Source organism: Prionailurus viverrinus, chromosome D2 (assembly GCF_022837055.1).
Source record: "Prionailurus viverrinus isolate Anna chromosome D2, UM_Priviv_1.0, whole genome shotgun sequence".
Lineage (NCBI taxonomy): Eukaryota > Metazoa > Chordata > Mammalia > Carnivora > Felidae > Prionailurus > Prionailurus viverrinus.
In genome coordinates this window covers 63,167,570-63,189,956 of record NC_062571.1, presented here as the reverse complement: position 1 = coordinate 63,189,956, position 22,387 = coordinate 63,167,570, and the positions used below count along the sequence as shown (strand labels likewise).

At 37.8% G+C, this 22,387-nt stretch overlaps 1 protein-coding gene across 3 annotated transcripts in view; it reads right to left on the bottom strand.

Annotated features, from left to right (window-relative positions):
• The window catches only part of CFAP58 (cilia and flagella associated protein 58), a 111,201-nt gene that overhangs the window by 9,475 nt on the left and 79,339 nt on the right, over positions 1 to 22,387 (bottom strand). The window contains exon 16 of one of the 3 annotated variants that reach the window (XM_047825501.1): positions 9,179 to 9,287. The exons of the other annotated variants lie outside the window; for them this stretch is intronic. Within the exon in view, the coding sequence (XP_047681457.1) occupies positions 9,198 to 9,287 (90 nt within the window). The 3' untranslated portion in view covers positions 9,179 to 9,197. The remainder of the gene's footprint in view (positions 1 to 9,178; positions 9,288 to 22,387) is intronic. 3 annotated transcript variants of the gene reach the window in all.

Sequence of the window (22,387 nt, the reverse complement as noted above, 5' to 3'; positions counted from 1 at the left end):
CATGACTCTACTTTCAAAAGAACGTATGTAACTTAAGAATTAGTTGGTGGGGCGCCTGGGTGGCGCAGTCGGTTAAGCGTCCGACTTCAGCCAGGTCACGATCTCGCTGTCCGTGAGTTCGAGCCCCGCCTCAGGCTCTGGGCTGATGGCTCAGAGCCTGGAGCCTGTTTCCGATTCTGTGTCTCCCTCTCTCTCTGCCCCTCCCCCGTTCATGCTCTGTCTCTCTCTGTCCCAAATAAATAAATAAACGTTGAAAAAAAAATTAAAAAAAAAAAAGAATTAGTTGGATGGTGGGGCACCTGGGTGGCTCAGTCAGTGAAGCATCCCACTTTGGCTCAGGTCATTATCTCACAGTTTGTGAGTTTGAGCCCCACATTGGGCTCTGTGCTAACAGCTCAGAGCCTGGAGCCTGCTTTGGATTCTGTGTCTCCCTCTCTCTCTGCCCCTCCCCCACTCATGCCCTGTCTCTCTCCTTCAAAAATAAACAAATAAATAAACATTAAAAAAAAAAAAAAGAATTAGTTGGATGGAATCAATTCTGGAGAAACATGTATCGAAATATAATACTCACCATTTAAAAAATAATTCCAGAAATGACAAGTAAATCCAAAATCCCACGCAAAAGAAAAAAACTTGAACAAATAGAATTACAAAGTGGTGATTTTCCTTTGTTGAACAACACCTCCCATCACACCTTACAATATAATCTTCCCAGTAAATGGATGTAGCAAGCAATGGGAAAGATGTCAGGAGGTGAGTTTATTTGTTATAGCCACTTAATGTGTGTTCTGTTGGAAAAATAACACTTCTGACAAGGCTTCAAGATTCAATTTGGAGAGGGTAATAAATATGTGGAGAAGCCCATGAAACTGTTTCGTCCATTTGTTTCAGCTCCCCTTCCTCTATACCAAATTACAGGTAGACTTGAAAAGAACCCCACAATGACAAGGAGGAAGCAATCTGGTTTGGGATATAATAGCATCTTAAACTGAAAAGATAGTCTTACTCCAAGAACCTTAGAATGTTTCCCAGGTGTAACACTTTTCAACTGCTCTTGGCAGGGAGGACAGAGACACAGAGGAGAAAGGCTGGAAGAAGCAAATATTGTTATCTAGTCTCCTAAGTGAGCATCCCAAGGTCAACAGGAATGAACGGTGTATCCTTAAGACCAAAGTGTGATAAATCAAAAATCTACTCATGATATACTCATGAATCACTTTTTCCATGTGACGCCTCCTGTGGGGCTTCAAGATATGTTATAACGCTGAAAGAATTTGGATGAAATCATGCTGCATAATTCCTAAGGGCTACATGATACTATCAGTAGACGAATGGAGCCAGAAGGTGAAATCAGGTTCAGAGCCAAGTTAGAGCACATAGAGGTAAGAGCCTGACTCAGCTCCCTGCTCTCTGGACCTACACCAGCTGAATGGGCTCTGCCCACACCCTCTAATAGGTGTGTAATCTTCACATACAGAGTGAATGATGCTGCCATTTATCCTGCCTTCTCCTACCACCACTTCCTGGGGTTTTCTCAAGGCTGAAAAAGGAATTGAAATGGATTTATTCTAAAGAAATAACTCAGTGACTGAACAGTGAGAACCCATAAGTGTGGAGAAAACTGAAGAAGCAGAGTGAATTACCATTATAACTGTTGGCGTATTCAAAGTCGAAAAGTTCTAAGAGTTAAATAACCCAGGCCAAGTGATGCATGTGTGTTCATGGTGGGTGGAGAGAATCCCAAATGAAACTTCAGGGACCAAGAGAGTGGAACTAGGAAGAGCAGAGGGAAAAGGAGTGGGGGGTACTGGCTAAAATGCATTACCAGGCTTCAACGTGCATGAGTTTTGGTCTGTGTTTACAATGAAAAACCTAACTGATGAAAGCAGAGTGAAGGCTGGTGAGCATTAACATTCTAGCTGTGTGTATCATACAGATTTGTATTTTGGGAGAGCATGCTGGTAATTTAGATAAATATGGAGTGTTTGATGGATTGAAGGTCTTAAGTACGATTGTTTTCCAATTTATTTCTCTCCTAACCCTCTACAAGGGCCAACCAAGCTCTTCAAACATTGTGCAATGGTGTGTATAATAACCCCATTTAAAGACAAAGCGTGCAATTCTATTATAAAGAGAATCTATCTTATGCAACAGAGAGACTTATTAGCTGTCCCATGTATATTGTCTCCATAAGCCAGCAGTGGCAGAACCAGCTGCCTTGTGATACATATCCTGTCCTTCTTCGTTAAGCTGCATCCATTTCTTTTTAAACCAAGTCAATTAATTTGTCACTGGGTTAGAAGCACCATATGTCAGTGAAACGTCATAAGAAAATCATAAATAGTTTATTATTTCCCCACCAACAAAAGATTGCAACTTCAGGTTGGCATTTCTTTATACAGAGTTTGTTCATAATGTACATCAATATTACTTTGTAGCATGCCTCACTCTCTAAATTATTTTGTGAACAGCTATACTGGAAAAAGCCAGACTATTAACATCAGGAGACTAGCTTTCTCTCTGGCTGAGCACAACTTGCAAGCATAAACCATATTATGTCCATCCCTGAAATATCCCCTTGCTAGACATCCAATTCTCCCAGTTGGACAGACTGTCAGACACGGTTATGGATTCTTTTGCTACAAGAACTCTCCGCTAAGGTGTGCTGGATAACAGCATGGTTCATTGTTAATATTGGCTGAGTAGAGTGGTAAGAAATTAATTACAGTATTAGCTTCAAATAATGCTGTCATTACATGGTGACAGTCTGTAACCCCAGATTGGAAACTCCAGACACGAAGTCACTCAGACTTCAGGTCTTTGTATTTTATCTGACAATGAAGTAAAAGTCTGCATTCTCAACAATCTATGCAAATAGGAGTCAGCGCTATTCTGGGTACAATTCAGAGGAAGAAATTGAGTTGCTCACAGAACTCCTTTCCCTACCGAGCTACAATTTCATATTCACTGTCTGTTTACATTCCCTGTCTTTGGCTCTGCATCTTCAGCTGAAAACAGAAGGTAGTTCACATTCAATGTGCACCTTAACACCTCTTTTTCCTCAGCTCGCCTACTTGAGGCAATAACTGACTAAGAGGAACTAATTTATTCTGTTTTGATCTGAATCTGTGCTTGGCAAATGCCAGTGCATTGATTCTGTTCACCCTGGATTCATCAATTTGTTTGGGCAAGCATTGCAAATAATCGCTTCACCCCATGAACTGGCTAATTCATGTGAATCAGGCAGCTTTGCTCCTGATCCAAAGTCACATGCTTATCTATACCCACCAGGGTGAAAGCCACTCACTGAGATGCTTGAATACCATGTACTCCAAAGAAAGAGACACTACCACCTTGTCTTCACTCTAGCTCACCCAATGGGTTCAAGATGAAGTTGATTCTTTTTTCTTTAAATGCCCCACTCACTACTTCTGAGAGAACCAACTTCAGAGAATATACAGAAAATCTCTTTTCCAAAATGTCAAGATATCAGTTCTATTACTTCAGTATTTAATCCATATGAATCCATTCTTTCTCTCCAGTTGCATTATGAGCCTTTAAGGTCAGAACTATGATGGACCTTTCTATATGTCCCTCATACCTGCTATTGTGTTCTACTCATTCTAGATGCTCAGTAATTTTGTTGCTTGTCAGCAAAGTATATTGTCAGCAAACTATATCCATCATATTTTAGTAATACACATCAACAGAGGTGAGATATATTTATGTTGAGAACTTTTACTTGAATTAGATCAGTGGGTAACAACTCCCAGGTAGCTAAGCTTGTATAATTCACCTTAATGAGCTAGCTGGTCCTATAAACCACATACCTTTGAGTGAAATGTTTTCATCATGTATATTGTGTATAACTCAGGAAAATACTTGATATACAACCTCAATCTCTTAGTAAAATGTTTATAGTGGCTTTCTGATAGTGCAAGTGGTTTCAAATACTTTTTTGAATTCATAAGGCTCGCAAATGTATTCATATTAATTGACTCTGAAGCTCTGTTTGTATGTGCATGTGCACACAGACACATGAAAATGCAAGCATAACTCTTAAACTATGTGTGGACTTTTTAAACAGCCTCCTTAAACACAAGAATTCTAATTGCACACATAACTCTTTTCTACAATTAAAATAATGCATTATTTTTTCCTGTTTGTTTGCCTTTAGTTCTTTTTCTATCTTCCCACCCACATCCATAATGTTTAACAAAAGACTAAAGCCAAATTTCAAATCTTAAGCAAACCTGTTTCCCTCTTTGTATAAAGGCAACTCCAGAACACTGCCTAATTTATCTAGAAATGCCTCTTTTTGTTAGTAGGAAAATAAATTAGAAACTCTGTATACATATTACATTTCTATCTAGCTTTAGGAAAGGAAAAAACAATGGCTGATACCTTGGGGCTTTCTTGTTTATTAGCTTTATAACGAAAGTGTCAGCTAAACTGAACTCTGGACCTATCTTGTTTATGATGTCATGAAGTGGTAAAGCCCCCTAGACAGGATGGTAGATGCTGGATCTGGGGATGAAACAGAATTACACAGCTGAGTTCCTTATAAGCAGGAAACTACTTGGTTACACAGTGGTTCCTGGCTCCGGATTTAGATGATTAAGTGTTTTATGAGGCATATGAGAAATCTGCATGCACTAACCTTCACCATTTTGGTAATAATAGGAAAAATGCTTCTGGGGCTTTCTGATATAAGCAACACAAACTTTCTTGAAAGATTTCTTTGCAACAGGTTTTGTTCTCAAATGCAAATATATGTTTGTGAAGTCCTGGACAGAGTATATAATTGCCTAGACCAGCCTGAACTTCATCAGCAAGAATGCTGGCTTGTTTTACCCTTCACCTTACCTCACAATGTAATGTATGTGAAAATTTTGCACTTATTAAGAAATGATGGTATTGACTTCTCTTAACCCCTATAGTGTAACACGTCTAGAAAAATTCAAGTTCACTAAATTTTTATTTAGTGCCAGTACTATGCATATGATTGTGCTAGTTTCATACAAAGATAAATAAGGTCTAAACTTCAAGGAGCTCACTTTTCAGCACAGGAAAAACAAATAACTAAGTCACAAAATAAGACAGTTTTGCCAGGTCCCCAAAGAGGTGCTAGGAATAGAGTGTGGTGTGTGGGTAGTTCAAAACTAGAGACAATATTTATTTGGTGGACTGTAGAGAGGGAAATATTTCAGATGGATCTTAGTGGGAATAATAGTTGTAGAAATAATATTTACATTCATGAATTAGAGAAGGGCCTCACTACCAAAGAACAAATTTAATAGATAAAGCCACTTAAAGTCCATCCATTGAAAATGTGACCAATTTTCATAATAAATACTAAGGGGAAAAGTTTGAGATTTTTTTCCTTGAAAAAAATGATCTAAAATTCGTTTTAAGAATTTCTTTAGGGGTGCCTGAGTGGCTCAGTTGGTTAAATTCCTGACTCCTGATTTCAGCTCAAGTCATGATCTCGAAGTTGGTGGGTTCAAGTCCCACATAAGGATCTGCACTGATGGTACAGAGCCTGCTTGGGATTCTCTATCTATCTATCTATCTATCTATCTATCTATCCGTCTGTCTGTCTGTCTATCTTTGTCCCTCCCCCCATCTCTCTCTCTCAAAATAAATAAACTTTAATTTTTTATTTAGTATTTTGTCTTATAATTTAAAAATTTGTATTTTAATGTTTATCCATTTTTGACAGAGAGAGAGACAGAACATGAGTGGGGGATACATAATTTGAAACAGGCTCCAGGCTCTGAGCTGTCATCACAGAGCCCAATGTAGGGCTTGAACCCACCAACTGCAAGATCATGACCTGAGCCAAAGTTGGATGCCCAACTGACTGAGCCACCCAGGCACCCCTAAAATTTGCATTTTAATTATAACAATGTACACTTACTGGATCAATTAAAATTATTGGGTTGGGGGGGGCACCTGGCTGGTCAGTCAGAAAAGCATGCAATTCTTGAGTTCACAAGTTCGAGCCCCATGTTGGTTATAGAGATTACTCACGTAAACTTTTAAAAAATTATTAGATTTCTTTCACATAGCTAACAACATTATAGTACAATTTGACTTCCCTCATATATCTGACTTCTGCAGTACAACATTTAAAAATTTTTTTATTATGTAACAAAAGAACATATAGCATATATAACTATAAAGCGTTAATAAAATGAATGCTCATGATGAACCCATCACCCAATTTATGAAATAGAACATCATCAATGTACTCCCTTCTCCATCCCATCCCTGTACCTACACAACTGCCACCATCAGCCAACATAAGCACCTTCTGAATTCTGTTTTTGTCATTCCCTAGACTTTTTTCACATAGTTTTATTATACATCTATCGCTTAATTTTGCTTTGCTTTGAGCTTTATAAAAATACGTCCCAGCACACCTAGTTTTCTTTGACGTACTTGTTTTATTCAACATGATGGGTCTAAGATTACTGATGTCATTGTGTGTTTCTGTACATGTATTTCATCTGATATTCTGTTGGGTGAGAATTCCACAATTCTCCTTCAGTGGGCATTTGGGTTGTATCCAGGATTTTGTTTTTATCAACAGTGTTGCCATGAACATTCTCACACGTGTTCCCAAGTCCCCAAATACAAGTCTTCCTGGCATCCAGAACTATGGGTGGGATTGCTGCACCTTGAAGATATATACATGTTCAGCTTTGTAAGAGAATGTAAAATGATTTTCCAAAGATCAGTTTCCACTGCTCTACATCCTCACCATTGCTTCGTGTCACCAGGCATCCCTGATCAGAGTCCCCAAACAAGCTATTCCTAGATTCCTATCCACTGAAATCATGAAATAATGTGTATTAAGCTCCCAGATTGGTGGTAATTTATAAGGAAGCAATAGATAAGTAATACAAACATCTTAACATTTGTCCCTCTAGAAATAGAAAAACAATGTCTCAAGGTGGCAATACATTTAATTTCCCTGCTTATAAAATAAGATTGAGCATTTTTTTCAAGTTTAGTCACCATTTGTGTTTCCCCTTCTGAGAAAGGCCTGTTCGCATACACTATTTTCCTATTTTTCTACTGTTGCCTTTTTCTTATTGATTTGTAATTCTTTATATATTCTGGGTAAAGATACATAAAGTTTGTGCCTTGCTTTCTTTATGACTTCTTTTGAGGAGCTCTTAATTTTAATGTAGTAAGATTTATCCATAATTTCTTTTATGGTTAATGCTTTTTGTATCTTAGTTAAGTACTCAGGACCAATTATTTTTAAAAGACTTCCTTTAGCAGAAATATTCAAAGCCCTCATTAATTTCTCCCAAATCCCCTCTTAATCCTTTGATATTTAAAACATTCTGTTTTGAGGTACCTATACTTATAATTGTTCAATTTTCTTTTTTCCTACCAGATGCTGATTTAACATTGCCTTTGATATGATTCCAGCATTTTTCTAAGTCACTTGCATTGACTTCAAGTGATCTGGCATCTTTTGTAAAGCTTACAACTGCTCTGCATAGTATTTGCATTTCTTGTTGACTGTTAATAACATTGGACAATCTTGGAGCACCTGGGTGGCTCAGTTTAAGTGTCTGACTCTTGATTTCGACTCAGGTCATGATCTCATGGTTCATGAGTTCAAGCCCCACATCAGGCTCTGTGCTGACAGTGAGGAGCCTGCTTCAGATTCTCTCCCTTTCTCTCTTCCCCTCCCCCTCTGTCTCTCTCTCTCTCTCTCTCTCTCTCTCTCTCTCTCTCTCTGTCAAAAATATGTAAATAAGTAAACATTTTTTTTAAATAACATTGGACAATCCTATTGAAAAAGAGACCAATGATATCAAGATGAGCAAGTTAGTCACATGATGCTGGTAGGGATATCTGAGTAGGTGATAGTCATATAAATGGCAAGCTCATTAATGACTATATTTATATTATGAAAATATTCACTTCCATGAACAATCTCACAATTTGGGAGAATTGGACCAAAAAATACCTGAAAAGAGTAATAGAAGCAGTCACAGCAGCTCTTATCTACTGAACAGGTACATTGGATGTACCAGGCCAGGTGCTCAGCTCAATGTGGTATTTCAATAACTCACCACAACAAACATGAGAACTGATTGCTATTATTCCTATTTTCCAGATGAGAAAGTTGAGGCTCAGAAGTGTCAGTGACTTACCTAAATAAAACAAGAAAGTGGCAGAACCAAGATTTGAACCTATATGAAATAGAACATTTCAAAGATTGAGATAAGCATATATCTATACCACCATGTGTGCATATATAGATACATAAATAGATATAGATAGATATGTGTAAATATGTGCGTATGTATATATGTATGCATGTGTGTATATATCTTCATTCTTGCTCTTAAGCTTATTCACACTGCTTCCTAGAGCAGGTGGAAAGTAAAAGAAGGGAAAAATACAAACAAAAGTATAAAGGTAAGGAGATGAGAGCATAAAAACATCCAGTAAGTCTGCAATATATACAAGAAAAGTTGTAAGTGACTATCTGACTAGAGTAGAAAAGAAGACTATATGTGTTTTGAACGATAGACAGTTGAGTTAGTTTTCAACATGATAGGCAGCAGGAAACAAAGGAGGTGTTGGTGGTAGATAATATATTAATAACAGTAATTTATAAGACGTGTATAAAATAGAATATATAATATTATATTGAAATATATAATATAATAATATAATAATATAATTAATATATAATATGATATATAATATAATAATATAATAAATTATATATAAATAATAAATATAAATAATATAATAGATTATAATATAATTTAATATATTTTAATATATTATATTATATTGTATTATATTATATAATATTATATTATTATACTATATTATATTATTATATTATATTATATATTATATTATTATTATATTATATTATATTATATTATATTATTATACTATATTATTATATTATATTATATTATATTAAAATGTGTGTGTGTGTGTGTGTGTGTATATATTCTAATATTTTCTTCCAATGCTCAGTAGATAGCCTTAAGTACTCTACATTGGAGAACGCTGGTCTAAGAAAATAGAATGAGGACCTACAATAGAAGAGTGGCTTGGAGAAAACTTACAAGGTTAGAAATAGATGCAAGAGCATGGGAGATGGAATTTTTTTGACTCAGCAACTGACCTGGCAAGAGGTGGAGGAATCAGAAGTGACTCTGGCATTTCAAGCTTCTGGGTGCCTGGAGATACTGCCACACCATGAATGTGTATACCCAAGCCAGGGAAGCAGCTGGCTGTTCAGGAAGAAAATGGTGAGTTCCATTTTAAGGAGTCAACAAGACATCCTTTGGTAAACATGTATTAAGGAAACTGAGGCTCAGCAAAGCTAAATAATTGGTCCGTGCTCACACACCTACAAACTGCAGAGCCAGGATTGTAACCCAGGCCAGTATAACTCCAAGCCTGGACCAGCACACTTTTGGTTTCTTCCAACCCCTTATAAAGCACCCTGCCTCCACCATTCTCAGTTACCAGCCAAACCACAGGGATGGCCAAAGTAGTGATAGATCAGGAAATAATATAGCAGTGGTGTAACTATACATCAACAATGACAGTTGCATAAAGAAAGGACCTTACACAATCAGGTTATTAACACATGCAGAGGGGCCAATGAAAGGTAGTTCAGGGAAATCTTGCTAAATTGGAAAATTCTTTGGAGTAGTACATAGTTTTAAATAAGCCAAATTAAGTTTTATAACAAGAAATACTCTGATGGAATTACATACTCAAAGCAAATGAACTTTTTGGCTACAGAGGCATCACAAGAAAATACAAGGAGGCTAGACTTGTCAGTTGCATTTCAGGACCAGAGATGGTCTGCTTAGGCTAGAGTCAGGTGCATGGAGAAAGAGATGAAGTCCCAGACCGGAGTCTGATAATGATGGTTTTAAACATCAGGTATGTTGGTGGAAGGCCCAAAACATCACTACCAGTAGGGAGATAAAGTAACCAAAGTCACAACAACAGAGAGCAAGTAACACCCTCCAAAAAACACCTCTTGAAAGGCCAGGCCCTGGACAGCGTATGACCCCTTATTAATATAGAAGAAATGCTTGCAGGTGTACACGTAACAAGCTAACAAGCTATTAAAACACGTAACAAGCTATTAAAACATATAAGGGACAGAAAACTAGCCAAAATGATGAAACAGAAGAATTCTCCTCAAAAGAAATTCCAGAAAGAAATGACAGCTAGAGAATTGCTAAAAACAGATATAAACAATATATCTGAGCAGGAATTTAGAATAATAGTCTAAGATTAATAGCTGCACTTGAAAAAAGCATAGGAGACAGCAGAGAATCTATTGCTTCAGAGATCAAGGAACTAAAAAATAGTCACAACAAATTAAGAAATGTTGTAATGAGATGCAAAATAAACTAGATGCACTGACAGCAAGGGTGGAGGAAGCGGAAGGGAAAATAAGTGACACAGAAGATAAAATTATGAAAAATAACAAAGCTGAGAAAAAGAGAGATAAGAAAATACTAGACCATGAGGGGAGAATTAAAGAACTAAATCATAGGAGTTCCAGAAGAAGAAGACAGAGAGAAAGGGGCAAAGGGTTTACTTGAACAAATTATAGCTGGGAACTTCCCTAAGCTGGGGAAGGAAGCAGACATCCAAATCTAGGAAGCACAGAGAAACTCCCTTAAGATTTAGTAGGAATAGGTCCTCTCCACAGCATATCATAGTTGAAACTGACAAAATACAAAGATAAAGAGAGAATTCTGAAAATGGCTAGCGACAAACAGGCTTTAACCTACAAGGGTAGACACATAAGGGTAGTAGCAGACCTGTCCATTGAAACTTGGCAGGCCAGAGGGAGTGGCAGGAAATATTGAATGTGCTGAATAGGAAAAATATGCAGCCAAGAATCCTTTATCCAGCGAGGCTGTCATTCAGAATAGAAGGAGAGGTAAAGGCTTTCCAAAACAAACAAAAACTGAAGGAGTTCATGACCACTAAACCAGCCCTGCAAGAGATCCTAAGGGGAACTCTGTGAGTGAAAGGACCAGAGACATTACCACAAGCATGAAACCTATAGATAACACAATGCCACTAAATCCATATCTTTCAATAATAACTCTGAATGTAAATGGACTAAATGCTCCAATAAAAAGACATAGGGTATCAGAATGGATTAAAAGAAAAACAACCATCTATATGCTGTCTACAAGAGACCCATTTTAGACCTGGGACATCTTCAGATTGAAAGTGAGGGGATGGAGAACCATCCATCATGCTACTGGAAGCCAAAAGAAAGCTAGAGTAGCCATACTTATATCAGACAAACTAGATTTTACTAAAGGCCATAACAAGAGATGAAGATGGGCATTATATCATAATTACAGGGTCTATCCATGAAGAAGAGCTAAAAATTGTAAATGTTTATGCCCCCAACTTGAAAGTACCCAAATATATAAATAAATTAATCACAAACATAAGCAATCTTATTGATAAGAATAGGGTAATTGCAGGGGACTTTAAAACTCCACTTACAACAATGAACAGATCATATAGGCAGAAAACCAATAAAGAATCAATGACCTTGAATGATACACTGGACCAGATGGACTTGACAGGTATATTCAGGACTTTTAATCCAAAAGCAGAAAAATGCACATTCTTCTTGAGTGTACAAGGAACATTCTCCAATATAGATCACATACTGGGTCGCAAAACATCCCTCAATAAATATAAGAATTGATATTATACCATACATATTTTTATATCACAGTACTATGAAACTTGAAATCAATCACAAGAAAAAATTTGGAAAGCCTCCAAATGCATGCAGGTTAAAGAACATCCTACTAAAGAATGAATGGGTCAATCGAGCAATTAAAGAAGAAATTTTAAAAGATATAGAAGCAAATGAAAATGAAAACATGACAGTCCAAACCCTTTGGGATGCAGCAAAGGCAGTCCTAAAAGGAATATACATTGCAATCCAGGCCTATCTCAAGAAACAAGAAAAATCCCAAATACAAAACCTAACCACACACCCAAAGGAACTAGACACAGAACAGCAAAGAAACCCCAAAGCCAGCAGAAGAAAAGAAATAATAAGTATTATCACAGAAATAAACAATATAGAATCAAAAAAAAAAAAACCAGTACAACAGATCAATTAATCTAAGAGCTGGTTTTTTGAAAAAATAAACAAAATTGATAAACCCCTAGCCAGACTTCTCAAAAAGAAGAAAGAGGGCCCAAATACAAAAAATCATGAATGAAAGAGGACATATCAAAGCCAACACCACTGAAATACAATTATTAGAGAATGCTATGAAAAATTATATTCCAACAAACTGGACAACCTGGAAGAAATGGACAAATTCCTAGACACCCACACACTACCAAAACTCAAACAGGAAGAAATAGAATATTTGAAAAGACCCATAATCAGTGAAGAAATTGAATCAGTTATCAAAAAACCTCCCAATAAAAACGAGTCCTGGGCCAGATGGCTTCCCAGGGGAATTCTACCAGACATTTAAAGCAGAGTTAATACCTATCCTTCAAGCTGATCCAAAAAATAGAAATGGAAGGAAAGCTTCCAGACTCATACTATGAAGCCAGCATTACCTTGATTCCCAAAACAGAGATCCCACTAAAAAGGAGAATTACAAGCCAATATCCCTGATGAATATGGATGTAAAAATTCTCAACAAGATACTAGCAAATCAAATTCAACAATATATTAAAAGAATTATTCACCATGATCAACTGGGATTCATTCCTAGGCTGTAAGGCTGGTTCAATATTCACAAATCAATCAGTGTGATACATCACATTAATAGAAGAAAGGATAAGAACCATATGATCCTGTCAATAGATGTAGAAAAAGCATTTGACAAAATAAAGCATCCTTTCTTAATAAAAACCCTCAAGAAAGTCAGGATAGAAGGAACATACCTTAACATCATAAAAGCCATATATGAAAAGCCCACAGCTAATATCATCCTCAATGGGGGAAAACTGAGAGCTTTTCCCCTGAGATCAGAAACACTACAGGGATGTCCACTCTCACCACTGTTGTTTAACATAGTGTTGGAAGTCCTAGCATCAGCAATCAGAAAACAAAATGAAATAAAAGCCATACAAATTGGCAAAGTCAAAGTTTCATTATTCACAGATGACATGATACTCTACATGTATGATGTAGAAAACCCATAAGACTCCACCAAAAAGCTGCTAGAACTGATACATGAATTCAGCAAAGTCGCAGGATACAAAATCAATGTAGAGACATCAGTTGCATTTCTATACACCAATAATGAAGCAACAGAAAGAGAAGTCAAGAAATTGATCCCACTTACAATTGTACCAAGAAACATAAAATACCTAGGAATAAACCTAACCAAAGATGTAAAAGATCTGTGTGCTGAAAACTATAGAAAACTTATGAAAGAAATTTAAGAAGACATAAAGAAATGGAAAACCATTCCATGCTCATGGATGGAAAGAATAAATAATGTTAAAATGTCAATACTACCCAAATAAGTCTATACATTAAATGCAATTCAAATCAAAATTGCACCGCATTCTTCTCAAAGCTAGAACAAACAACCCTAAAATTTGTATGGAGCCACAAAAGACCCCAAATAGCCAAAGTAATGTTGAAAAAGAAAACCAAAGTGGGAGTCATCATAATCCCAGACTTTAGCTTTTACTGCAAAGCTGTAATCATCAAGATAGTATGGTACTGGCACAAAAACAGACACATAGACAAATGGAATAGAATAGAGAACCCAGAATTGGACCCACAAATGTATGGCCAACTAATCTTTGACAAAGCAGGAAAGAGTATCCAATGGAAAAAAGACAGTCTCTTTAACAAATGGTACTGGAAGAACCGGACAGCAATGTGCAGAAGAATGAAACTGGACCACTTTCTTACACCATACACAAAAATAAACTCAAATTGGATGAAAGACCTAAATGTGAGACAGGAAACAATCAAAACCCTAGAGGAGAAAACAGACAACAACCTCTTTGACCTCAGCTGCAGCAACTTCTTACTCGACACATCTCCAAAGGCAAGAGAAATAACAGCAAAAATGAACCACTGGGACCTCATCAAGATAAAAAGCTTCTGCACTACAAAAGAAACAATCAACAAAACTAAAAGGCAAGTTATGGAATGGGAGAAGATATTTGCAAATGACATATCAGATAAAGGGTTAGTATCCAAAATCTATAAAGAACTCACCAAACTCAACACCCAAAAAACTAGTAATCAAGTGAAGAAATGGGCAGAAGATATGAAAAGATACTTTTCTAAAGAAGACATCCAAATGGCCAACAGGCACATGAAAATATGCTCAACATCACTCATCATTAAGGAAATACAAGTCAAAACCACACTGAGATACCACCTCACACCAGTCAGAGTGGCTAAAATGAACAACTCAGGAAACAACAGATGTTGGTGAGGATGTGGAGAAACAGGAATCCTCTTGCACTGTTGGTGGGAATGCAAACTAGTGCAGCCACTCTAGAAAACAGAGTGGAGGTTCCTCAAAAAATTAAAAATAGAATTACCCTACAACCCAGCAATAGCACTACTAGGAATTTATACAAAGGCCACAGGAGTGCTGATTCATAGGGGCACATGTTCCCCTATGTTTACGGCAGCACTTTGAACAATTGCCAAGTTATGGACAGAGCCCAAATGTCCATGGACTGATGAATGGATAAAGAATATGTGGTTTGTATATAAAATGGAATACTACTTGGCAATGAGAAAGGATGAAATCCTGCCATTTGCAACAACATGGATGAAACTGGAGAGTATTATGCTAAGTGAAATAAGTCAGTCAGAGAAAGACAAATATCATACATTTTCATTCATATGTGGAACTTGAGAAACTTAACAGAAGACCATGGGGGAAGGGAAGGGGAAAAAATAGTTTCAAACAGAGAGGGAGGCAAACCGTAAGAGACTCTTAAATACAGAGAACAAACTGAAGGTTGGTGGGGGGGGAGAGATAGGGGAGAGGGGAAAATGGGTGATGGGCATTGAGGAGGCACTTGTTGGGATGAGCATTGGGTGTTGTATGTAAGCAATGAATCATGGGAATCTACCCCCAAAACCACAAGCACACTGTGTACACTGTATGTTAACTACCTTGACAATAAATTATTTTTTAAAAAAACCTTTATATATAGCATAAATAACACTACAATAAGCACCTTCAATATGGCAGAGTTATGCACAACTGAGTTTTTTCTGGATTAATTTCTAATGTAGAATTTTCAAGTCAAAGTTTGCACATTACGAGGCCTTTAATATTTGCTACCAAACTCTCTTCTAGAAAGTTGACATCAATGCAAACTCTACCCACAGTATATAAAAGTTCCTACTGCCCCCATGTTCTCACCAGATGGGTATCATCATTGGTTTTCATCTTTGCCAATTCAATAGGCCAAAAAAAGGGATAATTATTCTTTTAGTTTTCATTCCTTTGGTTACTAATAACGTGAATCACATTTGTATATGTTTATAAGCCGTTCATATTTTTCCTTTGTGAGTTGTTTACTTATGACCTCTACCAGTTTATTCACAGGGGTGATCATCTTTTTTAAGTTGGTTTACAAAATGTTTTGTATATTAAGGAAATTAACCCTTTCTCTGTCATATTTGTTGCAAGTATTTTTTTTTTGCCTTTCCATTTTTAAAGTACTTCCTACTATACTGATGATACTTTCAACTTTTTCTGAGAGAGAGAGAGAGAGAGAGAGAGAGAGAGAGAGAGAGAGAGGAAGTGAAAGAGAGAGAGTGGGGTAGGGGCAGAAAGAGAGGGAGAGGGAATTTCAAGCAGACCCCATGTTGTCAGTGCAGAGCATGACCTGGGGTTCAAATTCACAAACCATGAGAACATGACCTGAGCCCAGATCAAGAGTTGGACACTTAACTGACTGAGCTAACCAGGCGCCCTGATGTTCTCAACATTTTATGCAGACAAAGCTATCACTCTCTTCCTTTGTGATTTCTGCCTTTGATATTATACCTAGAAAATCTTCACCCTTCCTCTAGGTACCTAACCTAGAAACATGCTCACATATGTATACAAGGAAACTTGTACAGGAATGCCCACTGAAATACTTCTACAATAGTGAAAGTTTGGGGGGGAAATACCTAAATGTCTATCACTTAAATTATAGATAAATACAGTAGAAATATACAATAGAATTATCCACAGCGTCTATGTGTATCATCATGGATAGTCTCAAAAATATAATGTTGCTGGGCACCTGGGTGGCTCAGTTAGTTAAGCGTCCGGCTCTTGATTTCAGCTCAGGTCATAATCTTGCGGTTCATGGGATTGAGCCCTAAATCAGGCTCTGCACTGACAGCAGAGAGCCTGCTTGGTATTCTTTATCTCTATCCCTCCCCCCACTCATGCACGTTCTCTCTCTCTCAAAATAAATAGATAAATATTATCTATATTATCTATATTATCTATTATCTATATGCATATATATATGTATATATATTGAGTGTGGGGAGAAAAGAACAAAATAAATAATACATGTACCATAATACCATGTGTGTAAATGTAAAGTACACCAAGTAGTCTCTATGTTGTCTGTACATGCAACAATTTGCAGTATAAGGATAAGAAGGAATACACACCAAATTCATGATAGTTATTGTTGCCCCTAGGAAAGGCAGGAAAGAAAGAGGACTTTGAACGTGGCCACCCAAACCGAAAGAGGTACTCTAGTAATTTTTTTCTTCTAAAACAAATGTGACAACACATTAGTATTCACCATTCTGGATGAATATCAGGTGTATTTGTCCTATTAGACTTTACTTTTCTGCATTATCATCTTTCCCCAAATGAAAAAGGGAGGGCTTCCTCCACCCTTCAAGAATATACAGAAATTCACTTTTATTTCTATAACATTTGCAATATGTCTTAAAATTTAGCAGATGGTATGAAGTAGAACTCTAAGCTAATGAATGAATAAGTGAATGAAAAGGAATGAGTGCATGAGTAAATGAATGAAAAGAGGAACGAATGAATGATTCTTAATAACTAAATAATTCTGTCACTTCCATGAGTGCCATCATTCAGATTACATAAACATACTCAGCAAATCAGAGAGAATTTAGTAGCCAAGCTGATATTCAAGTAATCATGGCCAAAGAGTAGATCTGTGCCAGTCAGTATTGTAGCCATTGCCATATGTGCCTAGTAAGCCCTTGAAATGCAGATAGTCTGAACTGATATGTATTCCAAGTGTAAAATACATACCGATATTACAGACTTAGTACAAAAACAGAATCTGAAATATCATCTTACTAACTTAAAGTTCATCTTATGTGAAAATGACAATTCTTTTGGATAAATCGGGTTAAACAATGTATGTTATTAAAGTTAATTTCACTTGGGGCGCCTGGGTGGCTCAGTTGGTTAAGCGTCCGACTTCGGCTCAGGTCATGATCTCGCGGTCCGTGAGTTCAAGCCCCACGTCGGGCTCTGCACTGACTGCTCAGAGCCTGGAGCCTGTTTCAGATTCTGTGTCTCCCTCTCTCTCTGACCCTCCCCAGTTCATGCTCTGTCTCTCTCTGTCTCAAAAATAAATAAACATTTAAAAAAAATTTTTTAAATAAATAAAGTTAATTTCACTTAATTCTTTTTACCTTGTTATTGTGACAGCTAGAAAATTTACAATTACAGATACAGCTTTTTATTTATTTTTTTATTGGATGGCACTAAAATAGAACAACAGTGTTGCTTTAGATCTAAAATTGTTGAAGAAAAAACACATGTCCAGTTTTCACATTTGCCTAATCTGAATGCAAACCAACCACCTCTTTAAATAAATAACGGTATGAAACTAGATGAGAAAGTATGAGGTCATTACATTGCACAGCCGACAACTTGGAAAATTAGACTTTACACAAATTGTTCCATAAGGCACTTAATAAAACTTTAGGGAAGTGGAAAATTTTGTATTAAGTTCTGTAATACAAAATAGATTCACTTCCAGAAGTAGACCATAAGGTGAGAAGGCAACATGGAATACAACAACCAGAAAGGAATGACATTTTGTTGTCAGTCTCCTGAAGTTTCTGTTCCCCCATAGAACACCACTGAATTAGCTCATGTTATTCATAGTCCTGGGATTGCTTTCTTTTTAATGCAGTCTACTCTGGACTGGACAGTGATGATTCTAGTGTAGACCTATTGACAGGAGGATCCAGATGTGGCCCAGGCACAGAGGAGTATCATGGTCAAACAAAGCTACCAAAAAGTAATTTCAGACTAACTTCAGTACTTTGTTGGTATCAGTGACTGGGAAGGAGGCGTATTATCCACATCAATACTAAAACCCCCACAGCTACTCTTACATCCTCAACTCCAAAATTCCTAGAAAAACTTCTTTCATGTGCTGCCCATCTATTCCTTCCTTCATTGTTACCATGACCGTGTATCTCAAAAGCGAGAACTGTTCTGAGAAGGGAAGACCCCTTCCCCTGACTGGGGAGGAGGGGTTGCCAGTAAGAAAGTACAAAGCCAGAACCCTCTCTAGTAGACAGAAGAGGAAAATGTGGTGGGGAAAAAAAAAATGACGTTTGCATTTGGTGTCCTGTCCAAACCAGCCAAAGCCAGGAGTTATAAGTCTACGCATAGCATTGGAGTTCAACATGGGGAACTCAACTGATCAAAAGATCAGATTTTACAGAGCAAAAGTGAGGGGAGGTACAAAAATGTACCTTGAGTCGTGTTTTACTGGAGAGTAATTTAGTAAATTACTGAATGGAAGGATTTCACAAGTCAGAGAGCATCAGTAATAGTCTATATTAAAGAGGAATTAAGTCTTCTCTAAATAGGTGCCATTTGGAGACATATTGATTTTCAGAAGTGACACCTACAAAGGGACCATAAATAACAAGGAAATTTTTTATAAGTCTTAGAAATAGAGACAGATATATTACAATAGGCACTGACTCTTTTTTTTTTTTTTTTTTGGCTTTTATCTGGTTGAAATAGTCTACCTGAAATTCCATGACCAGTTTAATACGAATGTCACTAATTCAAGAGCTAGCTTTAAAATGCTCTAAGTTTGGGGCACCTGGGTGGCTCAGTCAGTCAAGCCTCTGACTTTGGCTCAGGACATGATCTCGCATTCCAGGAGTTCAAGCCCCACGTGGGGTTCTGTGCTGACAGCTCAGAGCTTGGTGCCTGTTTCAGGTTCTGTCTTTCCCTCTCTCTCTTGTCCCTCCCCTGCTTGCACTCTGTCTCTCTCTCTCTCATTCTCAAAAATAAACACTAAAAAAAAATAAAATAAAATAAAATAAAATAAAATAAAATAAAATAAAATAAAATAAAATAAGATGCTCTAAGTCTATGTCCCCCCTCTCTGAGTGCTGGCTCCTAACCTGCCATTTCTCCCCCTCCTTCACTCTGCCCTTGCAGGGACCTGCAATCACTCAACCCTTCCACTCTGCTCAGCCCATTAGCCTCCTCCTGGCTTTATGGTTCTGCTTCCCCCACCTTACCCCAGAGTCAAGTACTCCTGAGTGCCCTCCACAACACTTTCAACCCTCTTCCCCGACCTCCTATTCACCTGTGACTCATGATCCCAGTGCTACCTCTCTCCTGCTGTCCATTTCTCAGCTTCCAGGACACCCAATGCTGCTGGAGGGCAATGCAGAAGTATGGAGCAGGGACATTACAAGTTCAAGTTAGACACATTGACTCATTCCTTCCCTCCTCTCAGAAATTCTCATTTTAGGGGGTGCCTGGGTGGCTCAGTCAGTTAAGCCTCCGACTTCAGCTCAGGTCAAGATCTCACGGTTTGTGAGTTCAAGTCCCACATTGGACTCTGTGCTGACAGGTCAAATCCTGGATCCTACTTCGGATTCTGTGTCTCCCCCTCTCTCTGCCCCTCCGCAGCTTGCAGACTCCTCTCTCTCTCTCTGTCTCTCAAAAAGTAAATAAACATTTAAAAAAAAATTTTTTTAAGAAATTCTCATTTTAATTTCTTGTGGAGACCCAGATATCACTGGCTCAGCTTCTTCAGACCTCTCTTCTCTGGACCACAGTTTCACCATGGTCACACTCACACTCAGCAGATGACCTGATCTGAACAGACAGAAGGCATCTCAAGAGACCCCAGTCTTCATCACAAGACACCAGTGCTACATAAATCTTTTTCCTTCCTGTCCATATCAAATGAAGAGCTGGTGGCCTTCATCTTCTCTCCTGGTATGTGCATGTGAATAAACGTATGTAGACATATACCCATGCATATAAATCCACACACTCTATAACTCTGCACACACGCAAACACACATGCCTACCTTGAATCTCATCCTCTCCCTTCTGTGCATCCTCTTTGTGCTTATGCCTGACACCAACATGAATTTCACCCTATCTCTAAAATGTTTACTAAGGACTGGAAGAGCACCTCTCACCCCATTACACTCGGGGAGTGGGGCTGCAACTAAAAGGAACAGAGGTCTTGCCTAGTTTATTCCATGTTTCTAAATACTTTGAATTTTTTATAACAAAAACATATTTATATTATGTGTATGTTTAATCGTTTTCTTTCAGTCTTTCGGAGCCATAAGTCTTATACATATGACCTAAGTCTACTGCCTCCATTCTCTCACCATCTCTTCCCTTCTGAGCCCGTGGCAGTCAGGTTTCCATGCCCAATAACCTCCCAGAACTGGACTTTCAAAGGGCACTTGCGAGTGACTTCCTTGTGGCCACATCCCTCCCCGAGTTCCACTTCTCCTGGCAGATGCTAACAGTGATAACCTACTCCCTCCATGAAATTCTCTTTCCTTGGCCTCTGTGAGACTGCCCTCTGAGTTCCACTGCAAAATTGGACACATTTCACTAAAAGATCCTGCAAACAGCCATATGAGCTTCTTTTTACTTCCTTATAAAATCACGGGAATGGACAGGCCCCGCAGAATGGGGAGCCTCTAAATGTGTGTAGGAGTATTTGCTTATGAAATGTCACCCTCTAAACAGCACACTACACACCCTCACACAGCCACATTCGCCACTCTCTTCACTTTGAGGAAAAGCCAAATATGATAAGATCACTTCAAAGTTCTCATAACCCTCAGAGCTGCCAAGGGGACTTCCCATCAGCCATCTCTACATACACCCCCACCACACGGGCCACAGGGCTGGGTGCTCCCTTCCTGAGCTGCTTCACTCAGCTTCTCTCCACTCCATCTCTGTCTCTTAACTGTCTCTTGTGAGGAGAGGGAAAAAAATAATGTCCTACCTGAACAGGATTTTAAAAAATGAAGAGGGTTTCAGTGCATGGACAAAGCAAGGATGGATATTCTCTGGGGAATTTTGTTTTCCAAAACAGAAAAGAAAGGGTGCCTGGGTGGTTCAGCAGGTTGAGCGTCCAACTCTTAATTTTCGCTCAAGTCATGATCTTACAGTTCGTGAGTTCAAGCTCCACGTTGGGCTCTGTGCTAACAGCGAGGAGCTTGCTTGGGATTCTCTCTCCCTCTCTCTCTGCCCCTGCCCCCCTCAAAACAAATAAATAAACATTTTTAAAGAAAATAAAAGAAAATCTGTGCATGGAGAACTACAATTAGACAAACTTTTTTAGTGTATGTTAAAAACCAAAGAGTGTAAGCATTAAATGAAGCGATGTAGGCGGAAGCACTTTGCAAAACGTAACTTGCAAGACAAATGTTGGATACTTCCATCATCATCCATCTCAGAGACATTGAATACCAAATGAGACAATATATGTAAAATTGCTTTGTCAACTGGAAAAAACATTTTTGAATTGTATTTATTATGTGATGTTTTGCCTTGGGCTAGATTAAGAGTCAGATCATGGCAATGTTGAACAAAATTAAAATACCTGCTAATTTCTTTTAAATCTACATTCCTGGAGCTGTTGATAAACTGAAAATTCTAATTAATTTCCATTTTCTCACCTCTTTTCAGACGAATTGATCACAATAAACTTCAATCTATTAACAACAGAGTCAAAGTTCCTGGTGACTACTAACTAGAACACAGACTTTGGAGTTGAGGTCTGAAAGTCATCTCTTGTGCTCCGCCCACCATAACATGGCAAGTCTTTTTTCTCTTGTGACTATTTCAGCTTTTTTTTCATTTCCATCTCCTTGGGCATCTTCAAATTATGGTTCTACTGAAGTAGCTTCCAGGACTTTCACTATATCTGAGCCTCTCTGATTTCCAATCCACCCTTCCTTCAGGTGCCCAACAACCCAACATCATTTTTGCTATTGCAACTAATTTCTTAAAATAAGTAATATTATAAACAAAGTGATGAGTCAGAGAATAAAAACAAATAGAATACT